At 42.2% G+C, this 25,724-nt stretch overlaps 1 protein-coding gene across 1 annotated transcript in view; it reads left to right on the top strand.

Moving 5' to 3' along the window:
* Positions 1 to 24,569, top strand: part of LOC145395423 (uncharacterized) — a 50,555-nt gene extending 25,986 nt beyond the window's left edge. Inside the window, exons 3-6 of the mRNA XM_080269027.1 lie at positions 444 to 511; positions 18,536 to 18,662; positions 22,563 to 22,666; positions 24,420 to 24,569. Coding sequence (XP_080125153.1) covers positions 444 to 511; positions 18,536 to 18,662; positions 22,563 to 22,666; positions 24,420 to 24,464 — 344 coding nt within the window. The 3' untranslated portion in view covers positions 24,465 to 24,569. The remainder of the gene's footprint in view (positions 1 to 443; positions 512 to 18,535; positions 18,663 to 22,562; positions 22,667 to 24,419) is intronic.
* Positions 24,570 to 25,724: the final 1,155 nt, after the last annotated feature.

Genomic DNA, 25,724 nt, shown 5'->3' with positions numbered 1-25,724 from the left:
GTAAACATACAACTTATGTTGGGAAGTGAGATGTATGGTCTAGGATGTTTATTGACACTTTCCTAATGTTTGTATAGTGTTTGTTTGTTTTTGCTATCGTGTAGAAATAACATCGACGAATACGAATATGTGGGTTTTGTGGCAAAATAAATATGTTTGGGTGGTGAAAGTAAGCCGAGAATACACTTTTTTCGAGCACGCGGCGGATGGGGGGGAGAGGGGAGAAAAGCCGATGCATCATGGCACAGAAAACTTATCCGCACGCAAAAGGGTAAATAACCCAAAGCCTCATTTCATATTTATAACCCAGTGACTCATCTCAGATATATAAAGAGAGAGAGAGAGAGAGAGAGAGAGAGGGTCATGCTGGTATGCAGCAATCTTCACCCCCACATCACTTCATTCAAGTGTCAAAATCTCAATAATTTCCTTCCTCTCCCCAGCGCTAACTCAGTGCAGTAAACCAAGGACGATGGAGTTTTGCCAGTCTCAGTTGGACAATTGCGCCCAGGTAACACATTTGACAAGTTTTTATTTTTTTGGCTTTACCTTCATTATTACACTTATTAAATGTTTGGAAACAACACAATTCTCTCTCTCTCTCTCTCTCTCTCTCTCTCTCTCTCTCTCTCTCTCTCTCTCTCGAAGTTTACCCTCATTCAGCCTGTTTCTAACTCTAAAAAAGTCAGCCACTGCCTTGTGTTTAATGCTTTTATTTGCTGTTTTTTATTATTTTTCCATTTGATGTTTAATGACTTGATTGCTTTTTCGTTTTTACTTTATTCTTATCTTTGTGTCTATTTCTTGTGTCTTTTTAGTGGTAATCACTGAAATCCAACAGCATTTAACCGTACCTGTTACATAGCCAGGAAAATTTCTTCCATCCATTCATCAATATATCCTGTTGTTATCACCAAAACAGTCTCATCACTTGTACTTCTAAAACCTTTGAATCTAACTTAAATATGATTCTGAAGCATCTGTCCATTTGTAAACTTTTCCCTGATCATCGGTATGGATTCAGAGATGCTCTACTGGCGATTTATAATGAAGGGGTTCAGTTGTATATTAAGGGAAAGGGAAATGTTTCACTGAGCTAGACCTTATTAGATCATATAGCACTGCTTGGTGGCAGGAGGGCGCTACCCCACCTGACATGGCAGCTACTGGGCATGGCTCAAACTCACGATCCCCCAGTCTCGAGTCTGATGCTCTACTATTGAGTCACCCTGTCCCCCCAGTTATATATAAGGCTGACTGTATATACTTTTAACTGAGGGAGAGGATTGTCATGGGGTATTTAAATGTATAATTAAAGGATATTAAAGAATAATTATTAGTCAATAATACTGAGAACAGGACAATGAATTGTCTTCTGAAAATCAAGCAATGAATATTTTATACTGGCTTACTTCGCCGATTCTCTAAGGACGAGAATTTATAAACTTTCTCAACAGTACACAGCAGAGACTAATTCCTCACAATTGCTGTTTGTTAGTACTGTTAGCCTCTGGAGAAAGTGACTTCATCCCTGACAATCAATAACTAATGCTATTAATGATAACAGATTCTTGCTGATGCATTAACTCCTGGTTGCACAACGGATTTTAAGCTTAATACAAAAGGACTGGCCTAAATACCAGTTATGAATAGCAAAGCGTTTATGCAAACTAGGAGCTATAAGTGAAATAAGCTCAATATGGAAAATAAAACACGAATTTACATTAAGCTCGAGAAAAAGAACTGTTAAATTTATTGATTACAATGAAATAAATTTACGTTACATTTCAAAATGAATTCAAAATTAGGAGATCGCACTCACTCTCTCACTCAAAAGCTAGGAAAAACGAAAAGTAATACTGGTCAGAAAAGTGGACCAAGTGGATGACTGGGTGTCATTGAGGAAGGACGCTGCACACGCTAAGTCTCTCGCCAATCATGCTAGGTGGAAATTCAGGAACTGGACAAGGGCGGCTCTGCTACGCACTGGGCCCAACCTACTTTTACGGCGCTCAAATCCTGACTGACTTCAAATCGTAAGAGAGAGGTGAGTGCCGAGCCACATTGCTAACAGCTAGAATGAGCGAAACACGCCCATAATAAATCGCTCAGCGGAAGTGCTAATGTCTCGCACAAAGATGATCACTTATGACACAGTGAAAAATGTCCTGAAAAAAACACTCCCGATCGGGTGAATATGTAGCAGTTAAACTGAGTGATAAATACTGGGATTCCACTAGAATTCGCGGTTTCCCACCAAAGTTAATATCACGATTTTATTCAAATACTTAACCCTTGTGTGGTGTTCGGGTCTGTGGGACCCGTTTCCAATGTTTACCAAAAAAAGAGTGATGCAATCTATTATTATTTCAACTTCAGACTCCTTGGCCCTGGCTCATTTTCTGTGAAGAACATATAAAATAACACATTTTCAATGACTTCACACTGTACACCCATCCTACACGTTTATATTACACATGTGGTGTTCGGGTCCACTGGACTCGAGGGTAATAAAAGTGTAGAGATGCTGTGTTCCTTCACTCTGTCCTCCTACATGGCCTGCTGACAGTGTGTGTGTTCTTACCTTACCTAATTGTTCTTACCTAATTGTATCTTTACGGGAATGAGTCAAGCTCGTACTGTCCCGTGTCTTAAATCATATTTATCATACATATCCTTAAATTTGTGAATAGTTTTGGCACACACTATTTCATTCGGTAGTGCATTCCATTGATCAATTGCTCTGTTTGGGAAACTGAATTTCCTTACGTCTTTATCACCTCTCTTATTATGCAGTTTTTTGCAGTGTCCTCTTGCTGATGCTTCTCCATATGTTAAGTAATCATTTATATCTATTTTCTCCTTCCCTGATATGCATTTATATAGCATTATCATGTCACCTCTTTTCCTTCGCTCCTGTAGTGTTGGTAGATTCAGTTTATTTAGTCTTTCTTCGTAGCTTAGGTCCCTTAAGCTTGGTATCCATCTTGTAGCGGCCCTTTGAACTTTTTCAATCTTGTCTATGTGCTTTTTGAGATGAGGACTCCAGACTACTGATGCATATTCCAGAGTTGGTCTAATGAATGATGTTATTATCCTTCTTAGCATGTCTTCATTTATGTATGTGAATGCTATTCTCATATTTGCAAGCAGTGTATACGTGTTCCGTACCTTCTCGCTGATGTGGTCAGCCGGAGATAGTCTGTTATTGATAATCACACCTAGGTCTTTCTCTCTTTCTGATGTGTATAGGATTTTATTTCCTAACTTATAATCCCAATCTGGCCTTTTTCCACCTTTACCAAACTTGATTACATGACACTTGTCCACATTGAATTCCATTTGCCATGTACTATTCCATTCATGAAGTTTATTTAATTCTTCTTGTAGCTCTTTACAAGAGTCCGTGTTAGTAATTCTCCTTTGTATTTTTGCATCATCTGCAAACATATTCAGATAGCTCTCATTTCCAGTGTTACTGTTTATATCATTTATATACACTAAAAACATGATTGGTGCCAGCACTGAACCCTGTGGTACTCCACTAGTCACTTCTTTCCATGATGAGTAGTTTCCTCTTAGTACTGTTCTCATTTCTTTTTTTATGAGAAAGTCTTGCATCCAACAAAACAGTTTGTCTCGAATTCCTCCTTGATGGTACAGTTTCCATAAAAGTCTTTGGTGTGGTACTGTGTCAAAAGCTTTCTTGAAATCTAAATAGATACTGTCCACCCATCCTTCCCTTTCCTGTATTGTGTTTGTTACTGTCATAGTAGCTCAACAGATTAGTAACACATGATTTTCCTTTTCTGAAACCAAACTGTCTTTCTGTTATCATACTGTGTTCTTCTAGATGATTTACCCAAGCTTTTCTTATAAGCTTTTCTAATACCTTGCTTACAACACTGGTCAGTGATACTGGTCGGTAGTTGAGTGGATTTTGTCTATTTCCTTTCTTGAATAAGGGGACAATATTTGCTTTTTTTTTTTCAAAATATCAGGTAATGTGTGTGTGTGTGTGTGTGTGTGTGTGTGTGTGTGTGTGTGTGTGTGAGTTTTTTCTCTGCTCCTACTATTCACGCACACGGTTGCAACATTGTTACATTTCAAGCACTGAAACCTGTCTGCTCCCGCATTCCCGCACGTTTTACCCTGTGTCCTGCTGGAACCATCCTACATTTTCGTACACTCTTTCCCACCTGCAGATTGTGGGTGGAACACAACAAATAAATAGCTTTGTTTGTGTGGCTCTGCAGTGCAGTCAATCAAGATGGCGAAAAGGGTCTCTGTGCAGAGGGCCTTAGGGATGATTTTCGAAGAGACAGAAGCTTGGGAAGAAAAAGAATAGGAAGATATTTTCAGAATTTGAAGATCGCATTTCTGTCAGTTCAGAGTCTGACATTGAGTTTGAAGAGGAGGATGAAATTGACCTTGAGCCAGCTCCATAATGAGCCCGTCAGCAATCAGCTTCAGGCCCCCTGGAGCAGTCAGCCACAGGACCAGCTCGTCAGTAGTCAGCCACAGGACCAGCTCGTCAGTAGTCAGCCACAGGACCAGCTTGTCAACAGCCAGCTACAGGACCAGTTCGTCAGCAGCCAGCCAGAGGATCAGCGCATCAGCAGCCCACTGCAGGACCAGCCAGAGGACCAGCCAGTCAGCAGACAGTCCACCAGCAGCCAGCAAGTGGAGAAATATGGAAGTCAAAAAATGGTGAAATTGAATGGTATCCTTGCCCACAGAAAGAGCCACCCTGCAGGGCTGCCAATGTGATAAAGATGCATCCCGGGCCAACATGGATGGCAGTTACTCACGTGCAGAATATCGTGTCTTCTTTTGAACTGTTCTTCCCAGATGAAATCCAGAAAATCATTCTGGATTGCACTAAAATAGAGGGAAGGTGTGCTTTTGGAGAGGGGTGGAAGGAGATGGACCAAATCCAATTACGAGCATACTTTGGGCTTCTTTTCCTTGCTGGAGTTTTCAGATCTAAAGGGGAATCCACAGAATCCCTGTGGGATGCAGAAACTGGCAGAGAACTTTTCCGTGTCACAATGTCTCTGGAAAATTTTCACATTGTTGCCAGGATTATCCGCTTTGATAACCGCGAGAAGACAGACTAGCTCGATGGCAGAGAGACAGGCTAGCTGCCATCAAGACAGTGTGGGACAAGTGAGTGCACTGCCTCCCCCCGTTTTACTACCCTGGTCCTAATGTCACTTGATGAGCAGCTGGTGCCATTTAGGGGCCGCTGCCCCTTCAGGCAGTACATACCATCAAAACCCGCAGTATACGGAATAAAGATCTGGGCTGCCTGTGATGCTGCTTCATTATATGCATGGAACTTGCAAGTGTATACAAGGAGGCCAGATGGAGGAGCCCCTGAGAAGAACCAAGGGATGAAAGTTTTCCTGGACATGACACAAGGACTCAGTGGACACAACATCACATGCAGTAACTTTTTTACCTCACACAAGCTGGGAGAGGAGCTCCTAAGCATATTATTATTAACTATATATGCTGTCTTTATTGTCTGCATTTGGGATAAAGTAAACATCTGGTATTTTTAAGGAAACTGTTATGGCTGTAGTGATATAAAAACCCAATAATGCGGTGGGTCCACCAGACCCGCAAACATTGGCTGTGTAACAAAAACATGAACACCACACAAGGGCTAGTCGCGCCGATTCGTGACATTATGCCCCATGAAAATAAAAAATTTTTTCTTCAGAAAAAAAAAAATCAATATACATACATATAAATCCTAACTCAGTTACACAAGATTCACACTGTGGTGTGTGTGTGCTATCCTGCTACAGGAGAAAGTCACAGTCACCAGTGAGCGAAAAAAAAAAAAACTCATATTTATGTTAATAGAAGCAAGCTTGAGGGAAAAACTCCGTGACGACAGTGAAAAATCCTGTACTCATCAATCTGTGCAAAAAGTTCGCTACATTTAAATTAACAACTAATTGTTATGTAGCGTAATGTATGTAATACACGGTGTACTGTAGGTGTGACAGTTGTGGTGTAACTGTACCTATGTGTAAAATTACATAATGCAAATCAATAGTAAATGATGACGACGAGGCAGAAGAGAAGAGGTGGCAGCATGCATCAGGGACGAAACTGTTCTGCATGGCAATGCTGCACCCACCAGCTGCACCTGCAAAAACAATAAAGATGGAGCATCAAAAGTGTGATTTCTCTCTCTCTGCCTAGCAATCAGTACTTATGTTACAAAAAGTACACTATTTACATTATTAACCAGGAAACGTAGTCAAGGCGTTTCTGCAGGACATCAAATGCTGACCCAGTTTACTGGTTAAACCCTAAACTTAATTAGCGAAAGAGGGCGTTTGTGCAGGACATCAAACACTTCAATTCGCTAAATTAACCAGGGAACGTGGTCAAGAGCGAAGAGACTGGGCGTTTCTGCAGGACATCAAATGCTACAATTCGCTAGGGACCCAGTTTACTGGTTAACCAACTCTACGTTTACAATTAATGACAGGAAGCTGAGAATTGCTACGCAATCTCGGGCAGGTCACATTTTAACACCCACCGTGGGTGTGAACACTCATGTGGATGTTGTGCATTCTCCGGGAATCCTCAAAGAGGCCCACAGCTCGAGACATTCCACAAAGTATTTCATACACAGCCTTGGACTGTCTCTGCAGGGTTCTCAAACTTCCCCCTTTACTTATGGTATACATGTATATACAGGCCCTGGACATGATGTGTCCTGTGGGGCCAACAGGCGAGACATCAGGTCTGCACCCACTTCACCACTGCTCTGTCTCTCAACTGACTCAGAGATTACGGGTGTGGTTTCTAACGGCATAAGAAAGACATGTCCTTGATTAGTGGTACGTGGACACACATTGCAGGAACACACAAAATTATCTATCTCTTGTTCCATCCCTGGCCAGAAAAAGTCAGCTCGGATATGGCCCTGGGTCTTCCTTTTGCCCATGTGACCTCCTGAGGGTGAACAATGACCCCATTTTAACACTTCTTGGCGGTACTTTGCGGGGACGACGAACTGCAATTGAACCTTGCCCTGGGGTGTTCGAGATTCACGGTACAACCGTCCTTGTTTTCGAAGGAACTTGGCTTGACTTCCCCGTGAATACTTTATCACTCTACCCTTTTGTTTCTTTCGCACGGTAGCAAGTGTCAGGTCAGAATGTTCTTGAACAACATCTTGGCTACAAATCAGATCTTGCGGCGATGCAATGGTCACTGGGGTGACACAGTTTAGAGCCTCAGGCATGGCTCATGTTTCTGCAGCCGAAGTCTGAGTAGCATCATCTTCAGTGCAACTATACTTGGCACCGGGAATATTGCCTATGAGTAGGTCAAATAAAGGTTCTGGCATGACAACTGCGACTGTCGTACCAGTGTAAAATGGAGATGCCACCTGGATACATGCCTCAGGGAACAATCTCACTGATCCATCGATAAGATTAGCTTGGATCTGTCGACCTGTGTACTGCTCAGGCCGAACTAGACTCTGCCTGACAGAGCAACCTGAGGAACCATTGTCTCTCAGGACCTTCACAGGAATGTCTCCCACAAACCCTGGCTGAACAAGGAAGGCACTGTCACCTGTGGGAGGGCCTGTGGAGGAAGCAGCTAGCCACTGAATAGGCTGCTGAATAAATTATGCGGCAAACATGGTGCCCTGAGAATTACATACTTGAGGGGTCGTACTCACTGCCTGGGGAGATGCAGCATTGGCCATCTGTGGAGGGGGGTTCACTGTCGCTGCAGGACAAGAGAACTGTGGGGGAGTACCCGTACTGGTAGGGACGTGACCACTGTGCTGCTGCTGAGGAATGAAGGCTGCGTTCACCTCCTGCCTCTTATTCACTTGAGCTGGTGGTGAAAAGGACAGTCCCGACAGTCAGATGCGTGGCTGATACTGCTGCTGGTTAGGGTACCTGTTGTACCTCTTCCACTCAGGCTTCTGAGTGTTTTGCCCCTGGTCCTTCTGCGGTTTTGGACCTTGGCCATTATTCTGAGAATGGCCTTGCTGCTGGGGTTCAGTCTGAGACGGTTTCCCAGATTTATCAGGTTTCCTGTTCCAGGTATGCTGCTTGCGAGTTTGATACCCGTATGCAGTGAAGAATGTGTCAGCCTTCTTCACCATTTGGCTGGCATCTCTTACCTGGCAGATCTTAAGCTGAGCCATAAGTTCAGTAGGCCACTACTTTTCCAGCTGCATGCGCAGCATAAGGTCAATTATCCCCTCACGTGTGGAAGGAGTTTCATCTTTCTCCATCCACTCATCTAAGTAAGCAGTAAGCCGGTCAAGAAATTGAACGGCAGTCTCTTTATCCTGTAAACGCACCCTCATGAACTGACTCTTGGCGTCGTCAACTGTGAAACTGTATGCTTTGATGAGTGTGGCCTTCATCATCTCATACGTGACATTGTCTCCATGAATTCTGTGGAGAATATAGAGGGCAGGGCCCTCAAACAGGCTATGAAACTGAAGCCGCTTAGCTGCATCATCCAGCTGGTACAGTTGAGCCATGTCTTCAAAACGAGCTATGTATGGCTCGATTTGCTCGCCTTCCTTGTATGGGGGAAGCTTGATGTGTGGGGTCGCCATAATATGTGCAGGGATAGCGCTCGTGGAGCTTGGGCCAGCTGCACCAGATGTGTCTGAAGCCAAGGAATTTCGCTTGAGCTTCAGCACTTCAAGTTCATGTCTTTCACATGCTTCTTGCTCGGCACGTTCATGTTCTCGTTCTCTCTCGCATTGTTCACGCTCGTGTTCGCGTTGTTCTCGCTCGTATTCACGCTCCTTTTCGCGTTCCTCACGCTGAATTCAACACTCTTCACGAGCATCATTCTCTCGTTGCTGTTTGTAATTAAACCATGAGAGGATGTAATTTTGAATTTTTGGGGGGTCACAAAGCCCCATATCTCTAGCTTCCTGTACATAGACACTGGTGGACATGATGTTAACTCAATCTAAGTAACTAGCGACTCAGTACTGACTGCAATTTTTTCTGAGAAAAATGCCAATAATCGAGAATAAAGAATATAGGCACAGGTTAGTGGTGACCAGTTTTATTTAATTAAACTGGTAAAGAAAGAAAATTAAACAAACAACTGACTGTGAAAGCTATTAATTAATAATCACAAGTAAGATAGTGCCTATAGACTTTAATGATAAATACCTAAGTATGAGTGAGTGAGTATTATCTCGTGAATAACTTTAGAGGTAGGAGTTAATATCCTGGAATAAGGTCGCAAATTGTCACGGGGTTTTTATGTATATACAATATTAAAGGATATTTTTCAATAATTATTATTCAGTAATACTGAGAACAGGACAATGAGTTGTCTTCTGAAAATCAAGTAATGATTACTTACTTCGCCGATTCTCTAAGGACGAGAATTTATAAACTTTCTCAACAGTACACAGCAAAGACTAATTCCTCACAATTGCTATTTGTTAGTACTGTTAGCCTCTGGAGAAAGTGACTTCACCCCTGACAATCAATAACTAATGATATTAATGATAACAGATTCTTGCTGATGCATTAACTCCTGGTTGCACAATGGATTTTAAGCTTAATACAAAAGGACTGGCCTAAATACCAGTTATAAATAGCAAAGCGTTTATGCAAACTAGGAGCTATAAGTGAAATAAGCTTAATATGGGAAATAAAACATGAACTTACATTACATTAAGCTCAAGAAAAAGAACTGTTAAATTTATTGATTACATTGAAATAAATTTATGTTACATTTCAAAATGAATTCAAAATAAGGAGATCCCACTCACTCTCTCACTCAAAAGCTAACTCTTAAACCTAGGAAAAACAAAAAGGAATACTAGTCAGAAAAGTGGACCAAGCGTATGACTGGGCGTCGTTGAGGAAAGACGCTGCACACGCTAAGTCTCTCGCCAATCACGCTAGGTGGAAATTCAGGAACTGGACAAGGGCGGCACTGCTACGCACTGGGCCCAACCTGCTTTCACGGCACTCAAATCCTGACTGACTTCAAATTGTGAGAAAGAGGCAAGTGCCAAGCTGCATTGCTAACGGCTAGAATGAGCGAAACACACCCATAATAAATCGCTCAGCGGAAGTGCTAATGTCTCACGCAAAGGTGATCACTTATGACACAGTGAAAAATGTCCTGAAAAAAACACTCCCGATCGGGTGAATACGTAGCGGTTAAATTGAGTGATACATATTGGAATTCCACTAGAATTCGCGGTTTCCCACCAAAGTTGATGTCACAAGTTTATTCAAATACTTAATCGCGCCGACTCATGACAAGGATGACCGAAAGCCTTGGCATACACATCTCCTGCTACTGCTATTGCCTGCAGCCCATCAAGGGTGGCATCCAGTAGACCAGAGTCCCCAGCATCCCAGAAGATCAGAGGGACTGTGGTTTGGTTTAATGCCAGGGCAGGGTATGGATTCATCAAATGCCAGGATACTGGCATTGATGTTTTTGTGCACTGCCAGATAGTTATTAACCCCTTAACCATGGGGTGTCACTTTCGTGATGCTTGGGAGCAAAGGATCATACCACGGGGCATCACTTTTGCGATTCTGTGTTATTTTGAATTCGCCCGGGCTTTCAAGTGGTGGCTTGTATCATCTATCAGTACTGCCAATGTCCAACACTAGTCTACACTCCTAATCTCATCTGTTCTCCCACCCATTGTTGACAATTTATCCATTTCTCCCAGTTCTTGACTCCCCTCCCTACCTCCCCTCCATTACCCTCTTCTCTCGCCTGCCTGGCTGTGCTATGCTAAGTAAATCTTCTCTGGAATTTTCCAATGATTTCATCCATTGAAATAAACCCTATGCCATATTCTTATACCAAATAACATATACCAAAAAGAAGTAAAGTAAGTGAGAGTGCCATACACCTGGAATTGGCCAATTATCACCTGACAACACCTCATGTGCACTCGTTCGCTAATTTTCGCTGTTTATTTCCCCTTGAAATAAGCTGTATAATCTATTCTCATACTAAATCATTTAATAGCTATATATAAGCAGCTGTCAAGAGGCTGACATTGGCAGTAATGCATTCTCCCTAGGTAGGCCACCCCAGCCTACCATTATCAGTTTACTGTCGTCTTTCAAGGTAAAAGTACGTTGGATTCGCTCCTGCTAACTTCCGCCGCTTTTTAGCCCCATGCAAAGGGCCCTGTCATTTTTACCCCCTACTAAACCTCGTGTGGAAAGAGGTAAAGGGCTGAATTGATAGAGAGTGACTACGATCTCTCTGTTGAGTAAAACAGTGCAAGTGGAATTGTAAATAATGTGTAAATAATGTGTAAACAGCAAGTAAAAGCAATGAATGTAAACATAAGTGAACAGTGGAAAATAGTTTTATAAGATACTTCAAGTGACAGTGCATAACACAGTGTAAATAAAATAGAAATGTAAATAATGTAAATAAAATAGAGAACGTAAACAGAAATATAAATGAGTAGTATTATGAGAATACGAGTATATATACTAGAAGTAATGAATGTGAAAGTTTCACTCTAGCATGTATGAATACTATGAATTATGAGAGTGAAGGTGAAAGTGACATTCACTCTCAATGCTAGTATACAGGACGAGAAAGTGAATGCTATGTATTTTACTGAAAGAGAAATTGAATCCCTACAGTGACTATAAACTACTATTACTGAAGGAAACTTATGGATAAAGACTGTAGATATATATAAGTCTTATATAGTAATAGAAATATAAACTGTGAGTGTTTTTATGAATAATAAAAGACAGAACACCAGTGGCGAACTATGTCAAGTGGGAAGGTCAGACGCCCTCGTAATTTTCATTGCTTTCACAGTGTTTTTTTTTGGGGGGGAGTATGGATTCCAAACTATTTGACAATCATAGAATAATGTTTCTAGTGATAATATCAGGCTGTGGTAATCATTTTACGGGTTGTCGGGAAGTGTAAAGTGGAGACTTCTTTACCAAACTTCAAAGGTCTCCACAAGTCCTACGGTACTCGACGAAGGCTCAACAAACACCCCAGGAGAAAGCTGAATGTATGTGCCATAAGCATATTTGATATTAATATTCTAGGTCTATTAACTGATTTTTGGCAAATATTTTTAGAGAGTCTGTCGGAGCGTGAATATGCCCGCATGAGCCACAAGAAAAAGCAAAGCAAGCCCGTAGTTAAGGGGTTAACTAAACCCACGGCACCTCCAACTCTCCCTTGGGGATGGAAGACAGTGGAGTTTAGTCTCTTCGGGACTCCTAAGGGCCCTGAGGCTCGGGATGTTACTGGGCCGGGAGGTGTGGCCTTGCAGGGTTATAGCCATGCACGGAGACGTCTCACGGCCCAGGGACATCAGACCAGGGATCCTTTGCATCCTGGGGAGCTAAACACTGTCGTGGAGATGTGCATCGCGATGGTGAAGGCTTTATGTGGGGGTAACATGGGGGCTTTGCGTGTCTTCCTACCTAAGATCCTTGAGGAGAATGGGCTGCCTTGTCTTGTCATCCCTGAGTGCTTCGCCCATGATGTACTGTATGCTCAGTTCCTCACCGACGGGAGCACTGGGCCCGGCAGCCACAACCTCCTACCCCCTGCACAACACCATGGAAAAGGCTACGGCTGGATGTACCTTTCAACAGGCAGACTGCCACCTCAATTACTGGCCTGGCTCTGGAAAAGGACACAACAACAACCACTGCCGACAAACACCATCTGCCGTCAGAGACTGAGGAGGGGCAGAATTGACCAGCTCCTCGGTTGAGGAGGAGGTCATTGAGTCCTCCCCTCCTCCAGCAGTAGAGCACACCCCATCTTGTCCTCCCATCATCAACCACAAAGATCGGCTAGACTTAGCCTCCGTCCGACACTTCCTGACCCTCACTACCCACATCCGGTCGTACCAGCTTGGAGCCACGATCTACTCCAACCTCTGTGATCTGCTCCGGTGTGCCGACCAGGGTGAGCAAATTCGACCAGTGTTGATCGTCAGGGGGGAGGAGGTGCATCTAGCTGATCTTTGGTCCTTATACCATATGTTACGACCACGTCTGGCCCCTTAGAATGGCCGTTACGTGCAGTGCCTGTGCAGCGAAGACAAGCTGGTCTCTTCCATCTTTCATTTAATTTGGCCTAATGCCTCATACAGAGGATGGTGGCCATAGAGACCCCCCAGAAAAGACGCTGCACAAAGAAACTTGAGTGAATTATAGAAAAAATAAATAAAGCCATGACAGTTGTTATTTAATTTTGTGACTGAGTTCTCGTAAAATATAATATTAAGTATGGATGAATATCGTCGCACCCTTTCAGCAGACATACTGTAATAGTAGCGGTAACAGCAGCAGCAGCAGTAGTAGTAGTAATAGTAGTAGTAGTAGTAGTAGTAGTAGTAGTAGTAGTAGTAGTAGTAGTAGTGTAGTACCAGTAGTAGGAATTTCAACCCCACATTCATCTGGATGTGAACCCAGTGACTGCAGGCTGAAGTTACGCTTCTCCTGTGGACCACCATCATCCTTTTGGGGGATAGGGTGTGCGTTATGGGAGATTGGTATTACCAGGCAATGGGTCCACGTGAAGGGCCATCACGTGAAGGGCCCCTCTCCAGCACCGGACATTCTGTAAACTGAAAACAAAAATCGTAACATGGTGGAAAATATCGGACTCTAATAAGTCAGATTAAATTTACCTTGCTTCACAGTCAGGTCAGACTCGTTAGGGAGAATCTCGGTGGGTTAAATCATTATGTTTTGGTGATTGGCGGATTTATTCTACTTGCATGAATCTCCTTTTGCATTTTACTACAAAATTTCCAGGTCAAAGTCAGTTTTTCTATATTGTGTGGTGTTCTTTCTTGCCATTTCCTGCCGGTGTCTGTTGGAGGGTTTGGTAGGCGAGGGAGAGCCTTCTTTATTACTATCCCTGTTTTATTCTTGTAGTCACACTCGTGTAGGAGTTGCAGTAGTCACATTCATGTAGGAGCTGCCTAGTATGGCCTACCGCAGTTATCTTCTCGTCTTATGATCTTATGTATATAACGGGGAGAGATACTCCACCCAGACTCACCCTGCAAGACCTGTTGTAACTGTAAACTAATGGGTCCTAACTATTCATATATTTTTTTTAACCTTGTGGCTTCTAGCATCGTAATGAGATAAGGTTACCCAGTCTGCTTATGAATGGCAGATGGGAAAGAGAGCAGTATTAGCTTAGTTCTGTGGACGGTATTTTTGTGCGGTTAGGAAGCTTACTAACACTTCTTTCTTAAATTCCATATTTATTACCATTTTGGTCTACGAGGGGATGGCTGTGTTAGAGTGCATTCGGACTTAGAGTGGGCATGCTGCTGCAAGCCATAGCAGGTTGAGGTGGGAGGTTTTAAACCACAGTGGCTCATACACTTGGCCAAGTGCAATTCTTTTTCTTCGAGTAGACTTAGTCATGCTGTCATATTGGCACCGTCTGATTGAGTACTTAGAGAAAAGAAGCGGCAACGTCACACCCTTGACATTCTCCCAAACAAAATCATGTATTAATGCTGATTAACATTTGACTAGAGCAAAGTTGGTTTGGTATAGGGTGGTTTAATGTCAAAACACGGTTTTTCTGATTAATTTTATGGTTTGATTACCCGATTTCTTTCATCTATTCCCATGCGAAGATGCGATGGTGCCGCATTATTTCTCGCTGAACGCTCTACGATGTTGGCAATATGACTGGATGACTAAGTGTACTAGAAGAACAAAAACACCTGGCCACACTGCAAGCGCTTGCAAGCAGGTACCAGCGTGAGCTAGCGTGGGTTCGCGCAGGAATAGTTGACAGTTACCTTGAAACCATGCATGCAGGATGGATAAAGAGCAGCTTAACATTGAGGTTTCACAAACATCATTTATATGGGAGACATGCAGTATGATTCACGTCACCATTTACTCATATTGCACAGCAGCAGGAGAGGACTAGAAGGAAAAAAAAAAGTGTGTCTAGTCAGCATATTTTTATTTACATAAACGTACTCAGGAGGGTGGAAAGGTTACAAGAGGATGGAAAAAGGGCAGAATAAAAGAGGGAAGTGGAGGGGCGATTGGGTAAATATGGGTTGGAGCAGATGGGGTACGTGGAAGGAGTGTACAACATATTCACAGAAGAAATCTGTACAGCTTGTGAGGTGGTGTGTGGAGTGAAGAGAAGATGAAAGGGGGTGAAGGGAACAGCGCGGTGGAATGAAGAGGTGAGAGACGTTGTGGCACAAAAGAAGAAAGCATATAGTGACTGGATGAGAAACAGGGGCGTGGAAGAAGTTAAGGGACGAAAGAGAGAGTTATATGTAGAGAGGAAAAGAAAGGTGAAAAGATTAGTACCAGTAAGAGAAAGTAAGAAGAGAATGGATGAGGAATTTAGAAGGAGTTTTTGTGTAAAGTGGAGGGAATGTAAGAAAATGTTTTGTAAAGAGGTAAAGAGAGTTAGACAGGGTGCCAGAGAAGTTAACTGGGGAGTGAAAGATAAAAATGGTAGATTACTAGTGGAAAAGGGAGATAATGTCAGTAGATGGAGAGAACTCTTTAAGGAATTATTGAACACAGAGAATGAAAGTAATGCGAGTATAAGTGGCTGGGGAATTGCTGGGAGACAGAGGGATGTGAGAAGAGAAGAAATCAGTAGGATGGAAGTTGTGGAAGCAATGAAGAAAGTGAAAATGGGGAAAGCTCCAGGAAATGATGGAGTGTGTGGTGAAATGCTGATGCATGCCATGGGGGAGAAATGGTAAGAGAATGGATGTGGAAGATGTGCAGATTGGCTTGAGAGGAAGGTAGAGTCCCAGAGGACTGGAAGTCAGGTATAATTATTCCCCTGTGCAAAGGAAAAGGGGAAAAAGAAATATGTGGTAATCATAGTGGCATTTGTCTTCTTAGTGTATTAGGAAAAGTATATGATAGGATACTTATTAACAGAGGAATTAGTTAGAGAAGAAAAGGGAGGTTTTAGGAAGGGAAGAGGTTATGTAGATCAGATATTCATTCTTACATATTTAGTGGAACAATTTCTAGAGAAAGGAAAGAAGTTGTATGCGGCCTTCATGGATTTGGAGAAAGCATATGACGGGGTGGGGAGACAAGGATTGTGGAAAGTATTAAGAATATATGGAGTAGATGGGAAGTTGTTGAATGCAGTGAAGAGTATGTATGAGGGTGCTAGGGATACAGCGCGTGTGGACAGTGAACTGAGTGAATTTTACTATTTGAAGGTTGGATTGAAAAAGGGATGTGTCATGTCTCCATGGTTGTTCAGTCTGTATATGGATGGGGTAATAAAAGAGATACAAGTTAGGGCAGTGGATTAGAGAGGGCAGTGTTTGGAAACTCTCTGTACTGCAGATGACACTGTGTTGTTAAGTAAAGATGGAGGGGAACTGCAAGGCTTGGTGGATGAGTTTAGGAGAGTGTGTAAGAAACGGAATCTAAAGGTAAATGTAGGAAAAAGTAAAGTTATGGTCTTCGAGAGAAGTGAAGTCAGTGGATGTACAGTGAGGTTGCATGAGGAGCAAATGGAAAATGTGAGTGTGTTTAAGTACTTGGGTAGTGTGATGAATATCTATCTATCTATCTATATACCTAGGCTGCTTCCCCCAAGGAAAGGGAGGTAGCCGAGACAGGACGACTCACTCTCCATTTACTCATCCATTCAAACACATTCATTCGCATCTTAGCCCCAAATGGGAGAACGGACAGATCCTCACCGCATCACACCGCACAAGGGTCAACTGATGAATATGGATGGAAAATTATAGGGTGAAGTGCTTGAAAGGGTACGAGAAGGAAGAAAGGTCCCTGGTTCCTTGAAAGCAGTGATAAGAAACAGGGAAGTGAACATGGAAGTGAAAAAGTTACTACGTGACAGTATTGTGATACCAACTCTAATGTATGGAAGTGAAGCTTGGACCTTGTTGGAGAGACACAAGTCAAGAGTGAGAGCAGTAGAAATGAGCATGTGGGATGACATGGAGAGACAGACTGACAAATGAGGAAGTGAAGGAGCGTTGTGGTGTGAATGTGGATGTGATAGGGAGCGTTAGGAGAAACACTCTGAGGTTGTTTGGCCATATGGAGAGGATGGAGAGTGAGACTGACGAGGAGTGTGTATGTGAGTGAGGTGGAGGGGGAGAGAGGGAGGGGGAGGCCAAGGATGAGATAGAGGGATGGAGCAGAGAGGTACATGAGAGAGTGGAGTGTGAGCTGGGAGCAGGGCAATGAAATGGCGGGGGACAGCGTGACAGAGAGGCGATATGTTTGTGGCCACCCCTTATGGGATTAAGGCGTCTGGCAACAGATAGATAGACTTACTCATCTGGTGACAGCCTTTTTGTCCATGAATTTCCATTGGAAGGCAAATCAGAATTTACACTATAGTTTCTGTGAGAGATAATGAAGATAATTTGGCTGAAAATTGCACCAGTAAAATAACTGGACCACTGCAAAGCTCTACTCCTGTGTAATTAAGCAAAACTTAAGTGTTTTTGCCAAGGAACTGATCCTTCATCTGAAAAGGAGTATTATGCAAATGTCTCTCACATTTTTTTTTTCCCATTTTTGTATAACTTTTCCTTGTTGAGATGTAAAACCACACATTTCTGTCAATACTTTTATACTGTAACCATCTGTAACAATATTTTAATAATTTCTTAAACTTGCAAACTAGAGTAAAAACAATATTATGCCTATCTAGTAGTGTATATGTAAAACGGTACATGTACTAGTATCTAGTAGTGTGTAATATAACAGTACTCTAAATGTATCTATTAGTGTATAACTGTATCATGCATGTGTTACTGCAAGTCTCAGCAACTTTTGAAAATGTGATGACAACTGCAGCCGACTCCCCGTACCACTTGCACCACTGCTGGCAGTTGAAGGTTTGGCTTGGAATGGGTTATACCTGTTTCTTTCCCCAAATAAACACTCGTTAAAACTCCATCAGGACTTCTGGATCACTCCTAATTGGGTGTGAATGGTGGAAAACATCACCAGAATTTTCTTTCACAACCTACGGGACTAATAGTTGCACCAGGTTCCTTCATCAATAATAATGTTGTACTGTAGGATGCATACAGATTTAGTGATCTGTACAGGTTTATCGAAAAATACTTTGCTATATTCATTGTTCTCAGTTTTTGTCGTAATTTCAAAAGCAAACTCATACTCAACTAGCTACCTCCAGAGGGTTTCAACCCTGTCTTGGGTATAATGTGTCTTTCAGGACGCAGTTTGTACTACAGCATACTGTACTCCAGCAGGACTTACTTAAGAATGCCGTCTACTTTTTTTTTTTTTCTTAACGCCAGCAATCTTGCTGCCTGCAGTTCCCAAGGGTTACGTGATGATGTTGCCATGGCAACACCAGCCTACTCGCCTCTAGTTCAGACATTCAAACGCTCCAGCCCGCTCCAGCCCTCGTTCGCCTCGCCAACCGCCTCGCAGTCAGGACGCACTCCTATGACCAATAATTAGATTCTTTGTAATTACTTCCACAGATCTTGCATGAACTCCACGGTGAGGTGGGCGACCAGATCGCCAATGCCGTGCCTGGTTATATTGCTGAATGTTCTGAGTTCTTGGACGCCCATATTAATGCAGAGAACTTCCCTTCAACCCTGGCTGGTAGGTTAGTTCTGTCTTTTGCTCCTCCCCCTCCCCACCTCTCTTTCTCTGTCGTTCGACCACCTTAACATAGAGTTATCTCAAGTTTTTTTTTCAACATATCTCCAATACTTCAGTGTTTGAGGAAGATATTATTATGACCTTATACTCTACTCTCTCTCTCTCTCTCTCTCTCTCTCAACAGCAATAAAAACAAAATCCGTCATTGAGGAGAAAGGGTTGATTAACACCAAAGATCGCCACCCTCTGCACAAACTCTCATGCAGGGTTGTCCAAATATTGCCCACCCATTTCTCGGCTGTCCCTGGGACGGCTTAGTCAGCGATACCATGCAGTGCTTAGCCAGTATCATTTTCTTTTTCTCATTATGTCTTTTGTAATTTATATTACATTTTTTTATGTTCATGAATTGTATGGTTTTTACCAATTTTACAGAGGAACCAAAGTCTCTGTTTCCCACACCAGCAGACTGAGCCGTCTTTACAACACACAAGGATTATGAAACATATGTGGACCACCTTGAGTACCTCGAAGACAAGAGAGATAATATATTTCTGTTATTTAATATTACCATAATCATCATCATCATCATCATCATCCGGACCTCCTTTCCCACCCTAGGGCAGGGTGAGGAGTAGCACGTCCAGACAGCCAAAGTTTGCCCAATCCAATGGGCCACGCTTCCATTCACTCATCATTCAAGTCCCCGGAATCGTAGCTCTATCTGATACGCCACAAACATTCACCATATTCTGTAGCTTCACATAAACGTATCAGATAGAGTCAGTCCGGACGCTGTTACATTAAAAGGGGTGCCAAATCTCTGATTATGCACATCTTTTCACAACATTCATCTAGCCAGCTCGATCTATTGTCAGTCCCCTAGCTTCACCGACTTCCATGCCTCTCTTCCTCACACACTCATCCACTATATCCCTCCACCTTCTCCTTGGCCTACCTCGCCTCCTTCCTCCTTCAAATTAGCTCAGACGTACCACTCTATTGAAATCCATTCTATCCACATGACCATACCATCTTAGCACACTCTATTCGATTCTGGTGTCCACAAACTTCCTCACTCCACATCTTTCACGAATCACATTATTGTGTATCATATCCACTCTCTGTATTCCACATACATTCCTCAGCAGTCCCATCTCCACTGCTCTTACTCTTGACTTTTCATTTTCATGCCATACCATAGTCTCACATCCATACTGTATGTTAAAGTTGGCACTAACACTCCTTCATATAAGTCTCGTGCAGCTTCAACATTCAAGCCTCTGTTTCTTATCAAGGCCTTCATAGCACCAGTTACTTTCCTTCCTTGTGTCACACTACTTTCCACTTATTTTGCACATTTTCATCTCTTTTTTTATCACTGTACGCAAGTGTTTGAACTGTCTCCCCAATTCCAGTCTCTCTCCATTCACTGTAACATCACACTGGGATTCGCCTTCTCTCTCAGTAACCATCACTTTACTCTTTTCTACATTTATTCTTAAGGCACGACGTTCACATACATTAGCAACACTGTGCACTAGTCTACCAAGTTTTTGTGCGGTATTTGCGAGTAATACTGTATCATCATCATACAACAAAATTGAGATATTCCATCCATCACCAATCATCACCAAAGCTATCCCTCCCTCCATTACTCGTGTTTTTACTTCCCCATCCATATATATATTGAACAACCATGGGGACATCACACAACCTTGTCGCACGCCCTCAACAACCGTGAACCATTCACTTAGATGCCCATTTACCCTTACAAAAACTCTTGACGACGCCTTGCAGCTTACAATCTACACCGTACATTCGCGAAACCTTCCACAGTCCTTCTGTGTCTAATTTGTCATATGTTTTTTTTCCAGATCCATGAAAGCCATAAACACCTTATGGTCTTTCTCACAAGCCTTCTTCACCATCTGTCTTACTGAAAATATTTGATCCACACATCCTCTACCAATCCTAAAGCCACCCTGTTCATTACTCACTTGGACTTCTGATACTCCTTTTACTCTCTCTCTCTCTAATAATTATGTGGAAGAATTACAATTCTTCCACATACCTTCCCTACCACACTGAATAAACTTTTGCCACGATAATTCTTGCACTCATCGCTCACCTTTATTTTTGTGTAGGGGTACAATCAGAGCCCTTTTCTACTCTGCTGGCACAGTTTCACTCATCCATGCCTTGTTACATATCATCAACAAGCACTTCATTCCGCTCTCTCCACTACATTTGAGTATCTCAACATACATCTCATCACCCCCAGCTGCTTTCCCATTTTTAGCCCCTCCATGGCCATGGGTCCAGAAACTGTGGGGACCCAGTGGTCTTCCCGGGCACCATTTATTCAGATTTCGAATATCGATGTTTTTTCATGCTAAATTGAAGATTAACGTCTGACACACCAGGTAATTCAATTTTTAGCCTGATAAACCCATCCTGTGCTTCACAGAGAAGAGTGAAAATTTTAGCAAAATGATCGCTACATGCCGGTGAAAACACATGGAGGAGCGATAAAACATGGCACTGAGAAATATCCATATTTTCACCTCCCAAAAATTTTATTTTTGGTGAAATGGTTTGAAATGATTAGATATGTGTGTTACGAACAAAATCAGTACATAATATAGGAGATTTCATTAAAAATATATATATTATTAATTATCAAAATTTTTGATATTTCTAGTGTTTATCCAAGTATCATGTAATTTCGGTTGTCTGGGTGATTTAGTTTGTGTCCAAAGAGAGGCGAAAATGTTATTTTTAGACTCTAACCGGATAAGGTCCTCCTTTGTGTGTACAGGCTGAACTGCAACGGCCCACCTAGAGCTGGCCATCGTCTCCTACCGGCCTATTATTATTATTATTATTATTACTATAATCGCCACAACCCACTTCATCACCACCATCGTCTACATTCCACGTCAATCACCACCGATTCCGCCACATGGCCCTCACTAAACACGTTTACAATCACCACCACTCCATACGAGTAAATCTTCACCATATATCCCTCAGCTCCTCATTAACCCCTTCATCTTGTCCCCGCCCACCTCACACCACCATCACCCCTCTGTTTACCACCATAATCTCACCTGCATCGTCATTACCATCACAATCTACCCCTACATCACTGTCATCACCATCTTCTCCCGTCCACCTTGAACCACAAACACCCTCTCCCTTCACCACCACCATCTTCCCTTACATCACTCGCCACAACCATCTCCCCCTCCATTACTATCACCACCACCATCTCCCTGTGCATCACTATCACCACCACCATCTCCCCCTCCATTATTATCACCACCACCAACACCATCTCCCCTCCATCATTATCACCACCACCATCTCCCTCTACAACAATATCACCACAACCATCTCCGACTACAACATTATCATCACCACCACCTCTCCCTCCATCACTATCACCACCACCATATCCTCCTTCATCACTGTCACCACCACCATCTCCCCCACACGTCCTTTCCTAAGAACTCTAAGACCCTCCTCCCACCACTCCACCACTAACTTCTACCACCACCAACTTCCACCACCACCAGCTTCCACCACCACCAGCTTCCACCATCACCACCACCACCGTTTCACCATTACTAACTCCCGCCATTACTTTCCATCACCACTAACTTCCACCACCCTACACACATCCACTATTACCACCACCACCTTTCATCACCGTCACTAACTTTCACTACCACCATTAACCATCACAACTACCAATACTACCAGCACCATCCAGCACCACTACCACCACCACCATCCACCACCTCTACAACCACAATCTTCCTCCACAATCCTCCACAGCCTCTCAGGTCTCTTCAAAGTCCAGCGAGATAATGTTCTGTAATGTTTCTTAACCAGATATCCAGGAACAGTGCTACAGTCTGGACGATTTGGCCGATATTGGCGTTACCATGATGAACATCTTTCCTATGTACAGATGTTTTGCCTACGAAGTGAGTCGGGTAAGACCTCTTGGTTCTGTCTGTCTCTGCTGGATTGCCGTTTCTCATTCTCCATTATATCTCACACAAGTATTACTTTTTCTTGTTATCCCATGACTGTTTTTTCACCTAATGACTATTTCATTTGTTTTACTCTTGATGACTATGTTTTTTAACTATGGCTATTTTACTTTTGTATCCCATTTCTATTTCGTTTTCCCCCATAACCCAATTACTAAATGTTTACCCAGTAAATAATTTTTACCCTGTGACTATTTCATTTTTCATCCTAAGCTTTTTTTTTTTTTTTTTTTTTTTTTTTTTTTTAGGATACAGTTCTGTCACCCTCAAACTGGACAGTGTGATATAAATTAGTTCTACAACATACTTCTCTTCAGTACAGTAAATTATGCTTTAACCTCGTTATTAAGTTCCCTTTCCTAAGCTGAATAGAACTTTCTTTAGGTAAGGGAAATAAAAAAAAAGGTCATTGTACTGGAGAAAATATCAACATATTCATCGCAGTGTATTTAAACCCCTTCAGTAAAAAAGATTTTTTCTTCTTTTGGCTGCTGTTAGGTGATTCTGTTTTACCTCTATGCTCTTTTTATATTACTTTAGCCTATAATTACCACCTCTTCAGCTTCAGTATTGACTTATAACAATCGATTATCACAGGATCCTAGCCATGAAGATGTGTTATGTATAGGATGCTTAGCCACGGCATATCTTTTTCTTCCACTGAGCTGCATGAAATAAGCTGCAAAAGGACTGAAATTTGGGCCAAGTTAAGGTGAAAGAACTATAATGGCGATGAGCTAATGAAGGCTATATCTAACCCCCTTTAGTTTGGGAATCCTCCCAATGTGCAAAATATCGTCAAATTAAAGGAAAACGAAATTTGAGACATTTAGAGTAGCGAAGATATTATTGGTGATGTCTTAAGAAGCAGATACTTAATACAGTCTAATGACGTATATTATATACTCTTCTTGCCAGGTCTAGACGGCTTTACCAACCCTAGAATGAATTTTTTAAACAGCAAGGTGTCAGACGTGGGTTTTTTACATGACGGTTGAATATTGGACCCAAGCTGAAAAAGCGTTTATTCCTTCAAAAAAAAAAAAAAAAAAAAACTATTCGTGGCAGCTCATAACGGGTGAGGATTGTGCCTTCGTCGATGCAGCATTTTTTCTCAAAATTAGCCCCCCAAATTAAGCATATCCCCCCCCTTCCTCTCCTATAGCTGCATTGTATTGCTAGTAATTGCCAAACCCATCAAGCAGCGAGTCCAGCCTACTAATGCATTAGTCTCTGAGTCACTCATTGTAACCAGGAGAGAACTAGGCCAGACTGCAACCCCCAGGGCGACTCAAACTGTCTTCCCTGTGTCTAATTGGATGCTAAGCGATGTGTTCCAGGGATCTGAATCAAATTCAGAAAGATTCTTCCGTGACGGTTGTTTTTATATGAAAACATTAAGATTCTTTGTGAATACCAAGTCAGATTCTTGAAACAATCTCCATTGGATCGTCTTAAGCCATTCTTTTCCTTTCAATGCCAAGAGCCCCAAAGGGTCAGGCAATACACAGCTAGTTTTTCTAGTCAGAGATGAGAGAAACATCAGTGTAAGCTTCGTTATTAACCAATTTATTTGTAGAATGGAGGACACCTGTGAACAGATGCATGGATTATTTTTTTCTTTCGTTTTTCCTTGCATTGTTCTGTTACTTTAAAAAAAGTATACTGTACATTTTTATCATTATTTTTCCAGGAACACATGGATCGTTTCACAGCCTGCATCAATGGACTGGAATAATTAAGGACAAGAGTAACACCTTCAGTCCGATGACGTATTTTGCTGTGTATTCTCGTTGCCTTCAGACGATTTTATTCAGCTGAGGTTGACTTAGGTTGTGACGGGGTTTATGAAGTATATTTTTAACCCTGACACAAGTGATGGTTTATTCTGAGTTGAGGTGATTGTTTGAAGGTGGCAAGGATACACACACACACACACACACACACACACACACACACACACACACACACACACACACACACACACACACACACACAGAAAGAAAGCGGCACACACACACACACACACACACACACAGAAAGAAAGCGGCACACACACACACACACACACACACACACACACACACAGAAAGAAAGCGGCACACACACACACACACAGAAAGAAAGCGGCACACACACACACACACACACACACACACACACACACACACACACACACACACACACACACACACACACACACAGTACGTCCGCATACAGGATGTTGAAGATCGTCTCTCCGTGGAAGACCTTCGACTGGATTCAACATAGTCCCCTGCACATCCACCCCTTCCCCTTCACTACCACTAGGTCATATTTTATTCTTGACACCTCCAGACGATTTTACTTAATTTGGGAAGGACGTGTCTTAAGGAAGGAGTTAGAGAAAACTAAGATCTAACTCTCCTTCCGTTTGAACAATGTTTCCTAAAAGGATATAAAATCGTCTGGAGAGAGCAAGAGGAAATATGGATGACCTCTTTTGTGAAGCGGGTAAGGTAATAGGATAGTTGTTAGGTATATACAATTCTTTGATATTATGACCAACGTCTTTTTTCATTTTTGCTTCTGTAGAAGAATTTTTAAAGTAATTTTCCTACTTGCGTGCTTCTTCTTTGCTTATTATTAGATCCTAACTCACCCTTTCCTTTCAACGGAAGAAAAGAGTTTTGGTGATAATGATGATGACGGTTGCCGGAAATTATTGAATATTTGTCACCTGAAATGTAGGAAGGAAGGGAGGTTCAATAATATTACCAATAATAATAATATGATGATGATGATGATGATGATGATGAGGAGGAGGATAAGGGATGAAGAATCTCCTGCACACACTACACAAACCTGTTAATTTCATCTGCTCCACTGTGTTACTTCCCAGCCAGAACTAATTAACCATGTCCCACAGTCTAATGGCGTTCCATATTTCTAAAATATCTTCCCAACATTCATACAATTTTATTCACCTTAAGATTATGAAAGGGCTAAGAAGACTGAA

Source organism: Coenobita brevimanus, chromosome 31, assembly GCF_032717465.1.
Source record: "Coenobita brevimanus isolate Jiangsu-jjx chromosome 31, ASM3271746v2, whole genome shotgun sequence".
Lineage (NCBI taxonomy): Eukaryota > Metazoa > Arthropoda > Malacostraca > Decapoda > Coenobitidae > Coenobita > Coenobita brevimanus.
The sequence above is the reverse complement of the archived record's forward strand: the minus strand, read 5'-3'. Positions and strand labels throughout refer to the sequence as shown.